Below are 16,786 nucleotides of genomic sequence, written 5' to 3'. Positions count from 1 at the left end.
TATTTTTTTAATGAAATTCTTTGGAGAATTGGTTTATACTGTATGCTCATTAAAAAAGTTGTTAAATAATAAAGTTTATATCATGATGTTTTTTTATCATGTTTTTTTTTAACCAGTAGGCACTCTTTTCTCTCGGATTTTGTATAAATAAGAGACAAATGACTGAATTAATCATTTGTTTGCTGACTCAACAAATCCCTGTGGCGGAGAAAAGGGGGTAGGGCAGCACGAGTGCGAAGGCAGCCAATCTAAAACCTCCATCAAAAACACGTGATTTTGAAACCCGGAAATAAACAACGCACTGACGTTTGGTCTTGCTTGCTACTAAACGCGCCACCACAAACACCATTAACTCTGCGTGCTTTTTCGTTCTAGTCGGGTATAAAAAAAGTGTCTATCAGCAGAATGAGGTCGGCTCTGCTTCATGTTACAGTGGTTTTCATATTCTGCGTTGCTTTGTCGAACACTAACATGTTCAGTGACGTGGAAGTGGACTTGACTTACGACCATTACGCAGAAAAAAGAGACGAAAACATGCCTGCGTTCTTGGCAATGCCATTTAACTGTCTGGTTAATTTGGCCTATATCTTCATGGGACTGTACTGGCTGCTCTGGCACAGAGGCGTTAAGGAAACGAAGCAAAGCTGCTACATGAGGGAGGTCTTCGCTCTCATGGCTGTCTTTTACGCACCGGTACAGTGGACGCGCCTGGCAACACTGGGGCGCGCCCCCGCCGTGCTAGACCAATGGTTCACCTTGCCGATCTTCGCGTGGGTTCCTGTCTGGATTGACTTCATAGAAAGCGCACCGGGGAAGTGGCGCGCGTCGCACGCGGCAATACTCGAACTGTGCTCCGTCGCCAGTTACGGCCTGGCGCTCGCGCACGAACGAGGCTTTGAGGTGGCTTTGGGGTGTCACGTGGCGCTGGCGCTGTACAGAGGTGTCCGCGTGCAGCTGAGGCGCGGGGACAGCCGCACAGCGGGGTACCTCCTGCTGGCTGCGCTGTCCTGTGCGGGATTCGTGGCGCTGAAGCTGCTGGATCACTGGCTCGCTCGGCACTGGATCTTCCAGAGACTCACTGGACACTTCTGGTCCAAAGTGTGCGACGTGCTGCAGTTCCACTACAGCTTTTGCTTCCTGACTGCATTAACAGACGAGGCCCAGAACAAACCTGCGGCAAAGCAGGAGTGATCAGGACAACGGATGTGTTTCAGAGGATCTACAGCAGCTCAGCGATTCCAGTAGATCAATTTGTAATCATAGAGTACACAGATCAACAGCTAGCAAATGTAGCTGGAATCTAAACATGGTAAAGACTAAATAAGCCATCCATTCTGGTGCATCTAGCTTAGGTTCACACATGCCAGCCAAATTCTGCTTTGGGTCATATTTCTGCAAAAACATGATGTATAAATGTAAATATCTCAAGTGGTGTCAAAACTTAGTATACCTGTAAAACCCACATCTGGCTAATTTCATTAATCTGAGGAGATCCTTAATTCTAATAAAGTTTTAATGTGAAATTGTCACTGTGTAAGAGGCTATTCTTTAAATGTATTATTAGTTTACATAGTAAATAATAATCAAATAGTAATTTAAAGTTTTGTGTCCGTACAAATAATTAAGCGTGCAACACACCTGCAAACCTGGACAAGCAGCTAAAGATGTAAATAACAGAGCGACAGAGATTAGCAGCTCAGACAGAAGAATCTGTTGGAACGAACAACTTTTATTAAAAGCAGTCCACAAATCTGGCTTTTGTGGAAAAGTGACGAGATTTGACACAAAGACAAGAAAAGACGCTCTGACCAGTCGAGGGTTGTACTTTGCATATAAAACAGTCTTCTGCCACATATTTATCAAACCTCCACATTTTTAACATTTTCTATACATGTAAAAGCCTTCTGTGGATTGAATGTTGCTTCAGACCTAAATATAGATGTTTTGTACTTAATAATTTAATTGTATCTAATCATGGCTACCTTAGAACATAAAACTTGCCACAGAAATAAATGAAAAGGTCAGGTTTTAATATGCTTCCCACATATATGGTTTATTCTTATTCCAGATTCCATCAGTTGTTATTGCCTTTGCTTGCTGAGATTTAGATGGTTGTAATAGACTATATCCAAATATCCAACTGCTTCATAGAGAAAACTCATAGCACAACAGTTTCTTTGAGCAGACCTGGAGTTCCTCAGCGACCTTCAGTCTGTAGTGATGGGTGAATGGTTGTGTGAATAAACCTCTACATTAAATATAACAGTATGTGGATCCTCAACAACAAAAGCCACAATGGCTAGCTCTTCCTTTGCATAATTCTCCCAGAAGGTGACATGGAGGTCCAGTCGACAGATGTAGATTTCCTTTCTTCTATTGCTGCAAATTTAGAAAGCACAACATAAGAATAAAGCAGACTTAAATCTGTGTCGCTAATGTTAGATAGAATAATACTCTTGACATCAATCATCTGTCAGGAGAGGAATTAGGAGGTAAAATGTCTGACCTGGCATTGAGTGTTAGCTAAACATTTTCTTTAGTCTGGAAAAGAAACCTCCTTCCTCCTTCTGTTTTTCCTGCGTCTCCTCCTCAGATGAAGTCGACTTTGTGCTGGAGCTTGAGGTGCTGCTGCCCCCTCCTGGATAAAGAAGGTATTTTAAGAGGTGAGAGAACAGTCAACACAGAGATGACACATCTTATGCAGACACAGTAAATCTTGATTTGGATCAACGACTTTACTTTAATATTTAAATGATATGAAAAAATAAATAAATAAAAAACAGCCAAACTTAAACTTAAATAAATCTAAAAACAAACAAACAGCCAAATTAGGTCAGTTCGTTCATTGTCATACATTACTGGTTAGTAAGGCAAGGCAAATTTATTTATATAGCACAATTCAGTACAAAGACAATGCAAAGTGCTTTACATGATTAAAATATAGCAAAATAAAACAGAATAAAAGCAAGTAGGAATAAAATGTAGATAGAAAATAGAACATTAAAAAAAAGATATTTCCTTTGGTTTAGAGTGAAAAAAAAAAAAACACAAAACATTTTGGAATGGCACAGACGCACAAAGCTCGGCTTCTCCACTACACCTTTTTGTCTTTACACATAGTTTTATAAAATTTTCAGCAAGGGCAAGCCAATAAATGGAGATCTCCTTCTCCTAAATTACCATACCTGCTAAAACTATCAAACAGGTGTGTTGTGTAAATTTTAGGTGTTTGAATATTGTGCCAGACAAGACAAACTATTACCAGACGTGGCTGCTAATGGAAAGGGATCTTCATTGGGCAGGCCGAAATGACAGACTTTGGCCCATTATTTTAATGTTTTAAATGGTAATAGGGAAAATCAGCACAAAGAGGCATATTATTGTTGAACTAGTCTGTCATGACATCCAAGCACCTAACACTCAGAAAATCCAGTGGCTTGCTTATCTAAAGCTTTTATTGCATGTAACACCCCAGATGATTCCCCCTCAAATAATACTACGTTCCACCAAAGGGGGCGTGACGATTCTGCAATAGACTACGTAATTGGATATTTGAATTCACCTCTATTAATCAGATAAAAGTGATTTTAGGTTTGAGTTGCCATGATGCAGCTGTATCTAGAAAGATGGTTCAGAACCGTCATCCTGACCTGCTGAAGGGTTGACACCGTTGACAGACCCCTGAACGTCCGTCTCCTCCTCTGCATAGCTGAGCAACAGAGAACGCTGCCTTCGGGTCAACTTCCTGGAGTGAAACAAGACCATATAAGGAGACCGTATACGCTACATGAATTAAATTCACAGCATGATGTCTTTAAACAAGAACTGGGTGTTAGTGACAAATTTATTTTTCATTCTTTACAGACAATAATGATTCAATATTTTATCTTAGTACTGAATTTAATCATTCCAAAGTTCTTGTAGATCATTTGTATATATTTATTCTGGAAACATTTGAACATGGGGAATTTGTGATTAACCGTAAAACATATATACTTGAACAGTTAATATCTAAAGTATTCATACCCTGGCAGATTTAGACTTCAACCAAGAAGCTTCTTCCTGATGTGAAATGTGACTCAAAAGATAATAAAAAATAAATAAATGGCATGTGGACAAATTATATTTCCTCTTCTCAATAATCTGCTTCATGCATGTTTCCACTGCTATTTTAATGATTTATCTTTGATAATGAGCTCCAAGTTTTGAGATTTAAAGGCATCCTTTCCATCACTCTCTTTAAGCTCCTTTCACATATTCTCTATCAGATTCAAGTCAAGACTCCAAAAAAGGCCTCAAAATGTTACAATTATTTCCACTCACAAGAAACATCTTGGTAAAATTAAACGATTAATTTAAGCCTAAATCTGCCAAATGTATTAATAATTTTAGGCTTAACCGTATGAATTTAAAGACGGCAAAGTTTCAATTACATTTTTCCTCAAATTCAAAAACCGCTGCCTGATTATGTTTGCTTGAAAAAGCAATTCCAGGACCAGGACAATACTAAACAGGGGGTAAAAAAAAAAAAAAACATGTGTGGGTCTTACATAGGCACTTTAATCTTGATATGAACATAATGATCTCCATAACCGTAGCTGTTCATCCTCCGAATGCCTTTCCCCTGTAACCGGATCACCTGATCGGCCTGACACCCTGAAGGGATCTGAGAAAGCGATGAAATGTGAGAGATCAGAGCATTGAAGCATTTATTAAAAAGTAAAATCAAAGACAATTTAACTGGCACATAAATATCCAGTATGTGAAAGAATCCAAAAATCTACGAGTAGATGAAACTGATAGTTTCTAAAAAGCCATCTGTGAGATCCGGCGCTGTCGTTTACTCACCACTATACTGATGGTATCATACAGGCCCTGTGTTGTGGCTGTGCCTCCAAGGATGGCCTGGGCTATAGAGATGAAAGCGTCTGAGTGGATGTCGGTTCCATTCCGTCTAAATACCGGGCTTTTCTGGACCTGTAAGTTTGAAACATATCAAACCCATAAAACATACAAATAGGAATAAGGTCTACCGATCTGTAATCGCTAAGGGCTGATTTTGATACGCCATGCTGTTTTTATGCAAATCGTTCATTAAACTCTTAATACGTCATCACTGCTTCAGTTCATCACTATAATATTAATGGGCATGCAGAGTCTACAGCTGAAGGAAACCAGTTTTAAACCTTTTTACGTGAACATTTTTAAATGTCATCAAGCATGTCCAATAAAATGACAGATTAAAACATACAACAGGTGCAATAAAAACTGCAGAACCTTTCATAAATGACGTCTCACAAATTAAATCCTTAAAACCCTTTGGAATAGGGCTCACTTTCTGAGAAGAAATTAGTGAAATTTAACAATACAAGTATTTGCTACTTAAACATGACATCTGTTTTATTTTTCATTAGCTGTTTTGCTCAGTTGTTTAAGACTATTTTATGTGTCTTTATGTATTTACATTGATACTAAATTGATCTGCTTTAATATTACCAACACTCAATGGTGAGATGGCCTTCTTTAAATCAAAAAGATACCAACCTGATGGGGGTGGATGGTATCAAAGAAAACAAAAACAGAAATAATCCGGAAAGATTGGTGTACAAATCCTGGGTTCTTATAGCATCTAAATAATATTTAATACAACATATTTTAAAGGAAAAATATATGATGGCAGGATTAGATCTCCCTTTAACATCCATAGCTTACCCTAAATGTTATAAGGATTTCTTTTGTCCCAACTGCCATACGGACTGTCTGACCATTTTCCACACCTGAAAAACAAACAAACATGAGCATGAAGGGCGTCAAAATTAACGTGAGCCAACCTGAAAGCCACTTTAACAGCAGGCAGCTTGTATCATGTCAACCAGGCCAAGAATCTCCAGAGATTACCGATTTTAGAAGCAGTTGCCAACAACACGAACCCCATATTTTCAAATGTTATATCTACCGATCTTCAGAATGCGAAAACCCACCTGCAGGCACCGGCACCGTCACGGTCTGTTTCTTTTTGGTTTGGCCCGATCCTCGACACAGAGCGCAGGGTGTGTTTATGATGCTGCCTTTCCCACCGCACCGCCGACACGTGCTGCGCATCATGAAAGGACCGGTGCTGATCGACTCCTGCAGGGTGGAGTGACAGACGGAAATATTCTGAATCCTCAGTGACGGCCCAGTCTGAGGCGCTGGACGGCGCAGTAGGCTAAAACTAACCATTCCGGTTCCGTTGCAGTAGTGACACTGAGACACCCGGGTGCCCGGCTCGTTGCCCCTCCCAGCACATCTGGGACAGTTCTCGTCGAGGTTCACACTCAGCTGCTTACTTGCACCCTTCGCTGCCTCCGAAAAGGTGAGCTCCATCACATACTGGAGAAGAACAGTGGATTCACGGTCAAGCACATATTTTCAAACATTTCCTACATTTAATGTTTCAAAACATGTTACAAAAAAAAAAAAAGGCTTTTCGTGTGTAAGTTTGGCTTTAAAGACAGATACAGTGGATCCAAAAGGTATGTACCAAAAATGAATCAAGATAAAAATAGATTCAAAAAGTAGTTATTTATAACACATCCTGTAAATTTAAACTAAACCCAACTCTTTTTGGGTTTAATTTGGGTTTAAATCAACAGGATATATATACACAGTACCTTTAAAAAGGTACTGTATATATATTCACATTATATGGTTATAAAAAAAAAGACCAAAACCCGTTTCATGATAAAATAAGGTTAAATACACCAAGCCTCCATCCTGGCAATAGTGCGTTGTCACTAGGCGCGATAACCAGATATAAACAGACGTGGCAACATCTAGCGACAGTATCGCAGAACTATCATAATGCCGGTTTGCTTAATTAATAAAGCAGTATTAAATAATGCCGGACCAAGCCTGACCCTCTGCAATGCCTCGCAGTAAAGCGGCAGCTCGATGTGATCGAAGACCAGCCGTTATTAATTAAATACACTGATATACAGCAACTTTAAGAGCCTCATATCAGAACATTCACTCACATCAATCAACTCTGCGTCACATCTGAGCAATCGACAGCTTTAGCGTCCGCTTCAGTGAACACCAACATTCATACTGTATTCCCAGCAACATTACGGTCTTTTCCCATTTGGAATCATTTTTTTGTGCTTTTTTCCCACTGGACCTTTCTTCGTCGTTTTTCTGGGAGATGCTAATAGCCATTAGCTGCTTCCATGTTTTAACCCCTGCTGTGTATGGGCAGTACGTACTTCCATTAAAAAAAAAAAACTTCTGAGCAAAAACAAAGCATAAAACACCAAAATAACAACTAATACGCCAGCAGGACATGATAATCTTTCATAAAACCTTTGTATGCAACCAGAGAGCTACTGACACATAAATTAAAAGAAGTGAAATAACGTGACTGTGCACCTTTAAAGTTCATCCGTAGTGTCCAGACAGGTAAAGAATCGAAACAATCTCACTGTTTTCATCAGTCAAGAGAAGCGTATAAAATGCATTTCAACAGCATTTAATAAACAATGGAACAACGTGAAGATGATCATAAATATTTAGAGGAAATGTAGTTAAAAAGAGGCATTACAAAACCCGGCTGATTGTCCAAAATTGCTAAAGAAAAATATAGGCGATCAGAGCGGCTGACAGCTTAGACCCAAAAAAAAAATCATCAGATGCTAGAAAGTCCAACACTAAGCTAGACGCAGAACCTGTGGGGTCTCCTGAAGACGTCTGTGGACAACAGATGTCCTCACATAGATTTGGAGGACTTCTGCAATGTAGACAAGATAAATATTGCCAAGTCAAGCTCGACCTGGTGACACCGCTTTAAACAAAATAACTTTAAGACTATGCCAAGGCAAGATGTTGTGCGCTGACAGAATCTTACCAATAATCATGGAGGGTATATGTGCCAAATTTAAAAAGCTGGAAAAAGTTTCAAATAAATGCATCATGGGTCTCATTTTTTTTATGTCACCATCACACACCTTTAACAGGGGTGTGGACACTTTTGAGAGCCACTGAATCCAGGCATTTGATTCCAGATCCTCACTCACCTCAGGCCTTTGGTCAAACATGTTGTTGATGTCTCCAAAGCCCATGCCCCCAGCAAACTCCCCGAAAATCTTCCTGAAGAGCTCCTCGGGGTCTATGGTGGCCCCCCCTGCCCTGTAGTACTGCTGACTGCCCGGCCCAGTTCGGCTGGGGTCAAAGCCTGCAGCTCCGTACGTATCGTACTGCTTTCTCTTCACCTCGTCACTCAGCACCTACAGGAAGCAGGTGAATTAACTGAGCAGCGACGTGGTGCAGACCGCTCCCCTCTGAATAACTGAAGTTCCACAACATCATTTCTAAACAACTGGAAAAATGACACTCATTTACCTCGTAGGCTTCAGCCAGCTTGGCAAACTTCTCTTTTGCCTCCGGATCATCTGGGTTTGTGTCTGGATGGTACTTTTTTGCCAACTGGAAAAAAAGGTTAAACGTGTCAGACGTAAAGTGATGGAGGGAAACAAAAAAGACTTTTAAATGCAGTAGATTTAGCAATAAAAGGTTAGTTGTGGGTTGGACAAACGTCCAAAATGCGTCTTCGACCTGATAGTAAGCCTTCTTTATTTCTTTCTGCGAAGCGGTGCGGGCGACACCCAGGATCTCGTAGAAGTCCTGCTTGTTTGGGAGTTGGCAGCTGGAGTGGAAAGAGTTACAGCTGCTGCCATGCAGACATGTCGCCCCTGTAGAAAAAAAAAAAAAGAACTAGAATATTAGAAAGCTCTCTATATGTTTGCTATTTTGTGGTGTATATTTAAAGAAAACAGCACATGCTCTTATTCCAGCACAAATCCGTATTAAAAAAGTGATGTGACTGCCATCAGGATAGGACTGGGCAGTATGGACCAAAAGTAATATCACAAGTTTAGGCTGAATGCCGATATATACGGTATTTATCCATATGATTTTCTTTCCATAAAGTAATCCTAAAAAGGCATATATGGATCAAAGCTTTATCTCAACAGCTGTAGATAAATATGAGAAAGAGCTTAAAAATAACCTAATGGAATACATAAAAGTTTAATTCAAACACAACATAGCCCATCTCGATTTAAACAATACAGTCTCTTTTTATATCTCTCTTTTTTTTCATGGAGATATAATGCCCAGCCTGACCCCAGGAATAGAAGTCAAACCAACTTCCGAAAACACACTGGTTTTTATTTAAAATGAATAAATAAAACTGAAAAATTTAATCAATAATGCACTTTCAACAGTATGGCAGAAATTAGTCTAACCATCGTTTATACATTAATTTAGGCACTTTTCACACCGCTTTTATTGCTTTATGTTTATTACAAGCATCTCTGTGCTGCCAACGCAAATGGTTCCATAAAAATAGTATGGAAACATAAACAGTGGTATTTTCAGACACGTAAAAAGCAGCTTTCCAGTATCCCAGTGGATCTCAAGCCACAAAGACCTGAATTGTTTCAAAATAAAAGGGAGGTGCTAGATTTCTCTGCATAGATGGCTACTATAAATCACATTTAGCTTTACCAGATTAAATCTCTTTATAATCTGTTTAGACGACCCCGACCAGAGATGGTGCGGGACCCTTTTTGGGTTTTCTGTCCGCAAAACTTTCTCAACAGCGGTTGCGTCATCCCTGCACCAAGGTTAGCCCACCATAGAAACGCAGCTAAACACCGCATCGCTATTTTTTATTTATTTTTTTCACGCCAAGACACCCGGGCATCACAGCAACCTGCAGCTTTTATGAACAACCAAAGACGCGCTGCTGTCAGACTCACGTGTGCTTCCCGTTGGATAACTCCTCTCACCTGACGGTGCCCTCAATGTCAGCACGTTACGGGGAGCCCAGGAGCTCAGGCCGGCCGCTGTCCCTCCCCGGTGAGGCTGGCGGACGGCCGCTCGGAGAACTCCTCCATGTCTGCACGGAGCAACGAGGAGGAGGCGGCCGCCGAAAGGACCGGCAGGAACCGAGGCTCCGAGCAGGCGTGTTGTGAACCGGCCAGTGGAGCACGCCATTTTTGTTGTCACTACGACTGCTGGTTTGCAGGAGTGCGCATGCGTGGCAGGTTTAAAGCGGAAATGACGTTTTTAAAACTAAATAAACAGTAAGCAATAAACCATTTTTGTTTTTTTCCTGTTCATGAGCACACATTAAAATTTGCGGAGTTTTATTATTTAGAAAAATAGCTTTTTTTAACGTCAAATCAGATATGAAGGCTAGTCATTGTTTGCTAAAACGTGGGCTTGGTTTGCATAGGTTTGGGACTTTTGGACATTTTAATTATTGTTATGTTCACGGTGAATTGTGTAAAATATATTCTAATTGATTTTCGGTTAACTGAAGAAGTCCGATTAAGTTGTAAATGTAGAACTTTTGCAAGGTCTTACTTTGAAAAAAACACTGCCTTCTAAAAAGCACTAGAGGGCAGTGTTGAACTCACAGGCGATTTGATGCATTACTACTGGCTTAGGATCCAGCATGGCATCCAGCAGCAAAGTGGCTCTTGTGTTTGCTCGTGTGAAGGTTCAAAACTCCTCAAAGGCTGATGGAATGCGTGCATTAGAAATATGTCAGCGCAGAGCCATGTTCATATATTATTCAATAATTTAAATATAATTTAAGCGACAGTGTGATGCTGCTTTTAAAAGTATATCTCATGTTGAAACAATTTCTGTTGTTACTGAGGATTGCTTTTTAATAAAAAAATGTATTATATGATTGATATAGCAAAAGAGGAACTAAATACAAAAGTGTTAATTCAAGCATAGAGAGTCTAATGCTCAACAAAAGGGCTTTAGAGCATCTGTTGAGAAAGAAAAAACACATTCACTGAGAGTAGCTTCATACATAGATGCAGCCATGCATTTAATTTAAATAAATACAATAAAATCTGTAGATGTGAGTGTGATAATATTGGCTTTACAACAGAAGAAAAAACAAGATAAATGTAACTCTGATGTATTCCACAATGCTTAACATCACAAGGAAGCTATCATTTCATGCAGCAGGTGGTTGGTATGACAGACAAAAACTAAGAAAAATGTCTGGACAGTTTAAAAGGAAGTGTTGAATTGACGTCACTATGATTTTGCACTGCTGATTTTGTAAAAAGTACCTATTTAAAAGACTTTTTTACACACGTTCTCCCAGGGAAGCAATAATTTTGAAAGGCCCTGCGGCTGCAGTTTTTGAATTGTGGTCGAAGAATCACAAGATGTCCCACTGATGAGGACCGTACTACCCCACAACCACTGTGACATCCATAAATATGTCACACAGAAGTATCAAAAGAAAGGAGAACACATGCTTTCTTTTACTCTTTATCTAAGTTCTTTTTGTGTGTGTACAACCATGTGACAACAAGAAAGTCCTCTCACAGACAGTGGAAACTGAGCATCTTGCATTCAGAAACACACAGCTGGTGAAATAACTCCAGGGCAGAGCACATATCATCAGCGAGAGGGAGCAAATGTCAAACCATGTCCAGCGTGACACTCCACACTCCTCTCTGTTGTGGAGATGATCTGACTGTTGTGGCAACAGACTGAGCTACTGTATTGCTGAACTCCCTCTCTGAATTACTGCATTCATCCGTCCTACTTGGCGAGGCGTAATCAACAACTTTTGGGGATTGGGATGCTGAATGTTTGTGCAAAACTTGGAGTGAAAACCCCTTTAAATGAAGTTCTGTGAAGAGCTACTTTTGAAATGTTTTTTACTTTCTTTTATTTATTTTTTAAACTAACAAGGTCGATATATCAGACTCTTAAGGTTTGCAAAAACTGACATGAAAGAAAGCAATTGTTTCTGATTTCTAGTAAAAGTCACTGGTTTTTTTTAATTCAATTTTCTTAAATGGATATTAACATATAAAATGAGTTGTAAAATAAAAGGAAATAAGTTCATAGCAGTCTCACAAAAGAAGTACTGTGAAACTGATGGGTGTCGTAACCAAATCCAAACCATTTAAATGACGTCAAAAGCAGTTTTATACCCTCTAGGTTTTCAGTATTAAAAAAAATTGTCTCCTTTTTGAAGTCCTTAAAGTAATGTTTCATACGTTAATACTTCATATCATTCCCTTGTGAAAAAAAAAATGAAAAAAGAGATGATATTCTTTCTATTTCAGCATATGCCAGTGTACCTTTTATGAATGTACATGTTTCCCACCAGTGAAATGAATTACTCTATCTTCCTGGTTACATGTAGGTGGTCTGATTCCTAATTATATAACCAATGCAGCATAATGGGTCTCCTCACTCTGGGAATACTGGGATTGCACAACCACTCAGATTGTATTCATTTGGTCATCTAAGCCCAAAATGTGATGATATTCAAAGATGACATCATGTTTTGAAACACAGCATGGAATCGTGACATAAGGATGATAGTGTACGTAAGAGTTGAGATGGTTTTAAGTGCTTTGAAGCTGTTCCAGTTAGCTCTGGAAAAGCTGTGCTTCATAAACAAGTTAAGCTGCTACGCCAAGATATCTTCTCTCTTTAGGCATTGTTTCCGTAAAAGTGTTTCTATTTCTACCCAACTGTTAGCGGTTTTTGACATGGGACATATGGGCATTTGCCCAGCGTGTCTCACTGCACCATTCACCAGTCTCTCACCAAATCTCAGGTCTGTGGATTGACTTACCTTCATCTGCTTCCCTTTAAATTTGATTATTATTCATTATCTCCCTAACTGTTACTAACAACCTACCTCTTCTCCTACTCAGAACCTGGTCACAAAATCAGCAGAACTTTATTTACGCGCATATTAAACAATAAAACCTTTTCAACTGTCTCCACTGTGTCTGTAAGTCTCACCTGCTACTATAGTTTTCTGTTCCTAGCTTTTAGAAGAACTCCTGGTTTGGTCTTCTGCATACCTTGGTGGTGAGCAGTTGTTTCAGCTGCTGCTGTCTCTCTCTCATTTAAAACTTGTCTTCCTACAACAAGGAATTGTCTTTGTATCTCGCACAACGCAGCGTCTTCTTCCGATTTCCTATATACCAGTGTTGTAGGACTCGAGTCCGAGACTCGAACTCGAGTCCGAGTCATTAGCTAAATTTAGAGACTCGTGACTTGACTTGGACTTGAGCACTGATGACTCGAACTTGGACCCGGACTCCTACATTCAGATCATTCTGACTGTTTTTTTTTATATCATTAGGCTATAATTTTAATATGTCATTAGAATATTATTTGGTGTATGATTTGAATATCTAAATTATTAGTGCAATGTGGTGGAGTGTGGATTTTTTTTTAGTTTAAAAACATGTAGGCTATGCTTACTTTAGTGCAGAACTTGGACACAACTTGATCAATAGTGACTCGACTCGGACTTGACTCGGATGAGTAGTGGACTTGACTCGGACTCGACTCAGATTTTTTTTTAATGACTTGGACTTGACTTGGACTTGAACACTGGAGACTCGAACCTGGACTCGGACTCGAGGCATAGTGACTTGACTACAACACTGCTATATACAGGTGACTACAGAAGATCCTCCCTGCCCACTGCCATCAGCATCTACAACAACTCCTTAAAGTAACTTGTATAATATGAGTTACAACAACATTTAATTTTACTTTAGGACTAATAAAGATTTTTTATAATCTAATTCAATTCAATTCTTTCCCTTTTTCAAACCGTTGTCTCTAAAACCCAACAGACGATTGTGCACGACAACTCCAGTACACATCTCTTTCCTTTTAAATGGGTTCTATGCACTTGCCAGACTTTATCCTTTCACAAATCTAAGCTCTAAAAATTTAAATGGTCCACAGACATTCTGTGGCTGACCGCTTAAACAGTTTGTAGGTTTGTTTTTGTCTGATTTGGGGATTTTTGAGGTTGGCCCTTCCGTTGCTTTCACAGGGGAAGCATGTCATACAGAGGCTTTTGATTAGCTGAGCACGCCGTGTTTATATTTTCTCTATTTGTAATACATGTCATGGTACCTTGATGTGTTGAAGAGATGTGTATAGAGTATCAAACCATGAATGAGGCCACCCACTCAGAAACTGTGTGCTGGTTTGTTCCCAGGCTTCCTCCTACACAGCAGGCCAAATCTACCCAGGCCAGTTCTGATCTTTCCATTTGCAGAACAAGGTGTTTCTACGAATTGGAACCGGGTTTCAGGATGACCTTAGGAGGAGAGGTAAGCGGTTAGATGATGAGAAAAGAGCAGCTATTTGTGCAAGGGGCTTACCGATGCGGGGTTGATTGGATTTCCAGGGGGAGACGAGTCCATCCGCAGAGCTGAGGTTGACAGGAGTTTGGTGTTTAGTTGATGTTCTGTCCCTTTTTTCTTTTAAGGTTGGAGATGAGTGGGAGGGCGGGCAGGCAGGTGAGTGGAATAACAGAAGTGGTCAAACTCCTATTGTTAATAGTAATATCATCTTTATTGTCATTGAAACATACATTGAAACGAAACTTGTTCTCTGCTTTTAACCCATAACCCTTGGGGAGCAGTGGGCTGCCATGTGCGGCGCTGGGGGAGCAATCAGGGGTTAAGGGTCTTGCTCAGGGACCCAGAGTGCAGGCGCTGGGGATCGAACTTGCATCCTTCTCTGAGTGCAAACACACTGCTCTATACACTCCCCATACACCGAGACGCAGCTCGGTAGGCAATTTGGGGTTAAGTGCCTTGCCCAGGGGCACATCGACATGTGGCAAGGGGAAGCTGGAATCAAACCCACAACCTTCTGATTGCCAGACGACTACTCAACCCACCAAGCCACAGTCGCAGCTTAATGTAACGTGATAAATGGTATAAGGGATCTAGGTGTGTGAATACAGCTAAACAGCATTGTATGTTCTATAATAAATAAACAAACAAAAAAAATTTTTTTTATTTATTTTAATGGGAAACTTACTCAGAAGTTATTCTTACAGAAAATTATCTCTTGGATTGTGAAAGATGACAAAAATACCCCCCAAAAAATAAATAAATCCAATGTTACTGATTGGTTTAAGTCCAATGTAGAACCAGCACTTATTTTGCAATTACAGCTAGAATTATTAACTACTTTGCTTAAATCATTTAAGAACAATCACCACTTAGTTTGCACTACATGTCTGTGTGCTGCTGGGATAGGCAGTAAGACCCCACCAATAGGATTAAACTGCATGGTGCATAATTTATTCACAGATAGACGCATCCTTTCTTATAGCAAGTCACACATCTTTTTTTTTTTTTTACTGAACTTTTTTTTATTTGTTTTGTATTATGAGGACATTGTTCTGCCCTCATTTTCATGGAACCCGTCGGCCGGTTGAATGATCACCAGACTATAAATGTTTCTTGCTCTCTGACCTGCACAGTACATCGTGCATACAATGACATTATTATTGGATCTGGTGCAGCCACAGAAGCATTTCTCTTGTTTAAATGTTTTCTGCATAAAGCCCCAGTGTTGGCTTGACCCAGTTCCTTCTGAGTATCTGCCGCCGGTAGTGTTACGCGAGGGTCAACCAGCCAGTCTAATTTGCAAAACCGTGTGTGTGTGTGTGTGTGCGTCCCTAATTTGCAAAAAAAGATGTCCCTCATGTACGTCGAACTGTCTATTTCCCAGGAAGTTCATGTCTGCCTCTTCAGCCCTGAAACAAAGAGGTCTGCTTGTTGCTGACACTAAAGTCTTGCCTGAAGCTAAGAGTGGTGTGGTGTCTTACCATTGCAACCTGCCCCAGCACATCTCTTTTTTCCCTGACATTTCCTCCCCTTAGGCCACTGTTGAATGATTCAGAGCTTTAGATATACTCAGTCACCTGTCAGATTTGACCAACAGTCGCAAAATCCAAAAAGAGTTAACAGGCAAACTGCACCAAAAGTGCAGTGTTGAGGTAAGTTAGTGTTTCTTGCCCATTCCCTCTGTTTTCTTTTCTTTGCTTTACTCTTCTCGTCCCATTTCCAGACTCAACCTGGGACCACCAAAGACAGTGGCTCCTTTCATCTTTGACAAGACATTGACAATTTCACTTAGGCCTCACCCCGAATCAAGCAGAGCTCCATTAACACGGCCGATGGAGGGGAGGGCTGAAAGATGTTTGCAGAGGGCAGGGAGGTGGGAGGGCAACCACGGTTGGAAACACATGAGCTGGCAGGATGTTACTTTCTCTGTGCTGTTTTGTCAACGCCAGAAGATGTAATTGCACCCTTTGCTTCTGTCAAAGCCTTCGCCCCGCTCCTCAGACACCGTGAAGAGTGGACACATAAAGAAAAAAAGTAAAGAAAAGGAAGTTGTCAAGCCAGACAATTGAGTGTTGATCTGGCTGTTTTTCTCTGCTAGTTTTAAAAGCTTGTGTGACAAATTTAAAACAAAGTCAAACCTACAAATCCTAATGTTTGACACACACACACACACAAAAAAAAAGGGGGCCGACTCAAGTGTTGTTGAAAACATGGTTAAAATGATCAAAGAAATAATCCTTACTTTGCAAATTTAAAATCTACCTGAATAACTTCACACGGCATTGAAGCTGTGAAATAACTATTGTGTATGAAATCATTTAGATTTAGTGAAATGCCATTTTTTTTTTCAAAATAGACTGTAACGCACAAATTATAAAGTAATCAAATACTGAAATAAATATGTACAGTCATATTTGAGAAATTAGAATTTTTTTGAAATTTGTATTTATTTCAGTAACTATCTTCACTAAGAGAAACACAGTAGATTAACACAGACCGACGTTGCAGACTGATGATGTTTTAAAGATATTATTTCTGTTAAATCAGATTTTTTTTCCTTCAGCGTATAAAAAAAA

General features: G+C 39.9%; 2 protein-coding genes across 4 annotated transcripts; one reads left to right on the top strand and one right to left on the bottom strand.

Moving 5' to 3' along the window:
• Window positions 1-290: 290 nt before the first annotated feature.
• tmem187 (transmembrane protein 187) lies at window positions 291-1,525 on the top strand. Its single transcript, XM_012856702.3, has one exon. It carries the CDS (start codon window positions 406-408, stop codon window positions 1,189-1,191), a length of 786 nt encoding a protein of 261 aa, XP_012712156.2. The 5' UTR covers window positions 291-405; the 3' UTR covers window positions 1,192-1,525.
• A 163-nt stretch (window positions 1,526-1,688) lies between these two features.
• On the bottom strand, window positions 1,689-10,072 carry LOC105921024 (dnaJ homolog subfamily A member 3, mitochondrial). 3 transcript variants are annotated; one of them, XM_036137380.1, is made up of 12 exons: window positions 9,798-10,072; window positions 8,590-8,726; window positions 8,377-8,460; window positions 8,052-8,261; window positions 6,220-6,372; window positions 5,982-6,129; window positions 5,713-5,777; window positions 4,849-4,977; window positions 4,551-4,666; window positions 3,651-3,745; window positions 2,507-2,638; window positions 1,689-2,379 (listed from the first exon to the last, which is right to left on the bottom strand). In XM_036137380.1, exons 1-11 carry the CDS (start codon window positions 10,033-10,035, stop codon window positions 2,520-2,522), a joined length of 1,494 nt encoding a protein of 497 aa, XP_035993273.1. In that variant the 5' UTR covers window positions 10,036-10,072; the 3' UTR covers window positions 1,689-2,379; window positions 2,507-2,519. The 3 variants fall into 3 exon arrangements, with proteins under 3 accessions (XP_035993273.1, XP_035993274.1, XP_035993275.1); XM_036137381.1 differs by having other exon boundaries at window positions 2,507-2,635; XM_036137382.1 differs by having other exon boundaries at window positions 9,828-10,072.
• Window positions 10,073-16,786: the final 6,714 nt, after the last annotated feature.

This window comes from Fundulus heteroclitus, chromosome 5 (genome assembly GCF_011125445.2).
Source record: "Fundulus heteroclitus isolate FHET01 chromosome 5, MU-UCD_Fhet_4.1, whole genome shotgun sequence".
Lineage (NCBI taxonomy): Eukaryota > Metazoa > Chordata > Actinopteri > Cyprinodontiformes > Fundulidae > Fundulus > Fundulus heteroclitus.
Note: the sequence above shows the minus strand (reverse complement) of the source record. Positions and strands in the feature narration are given on the sequence as shown.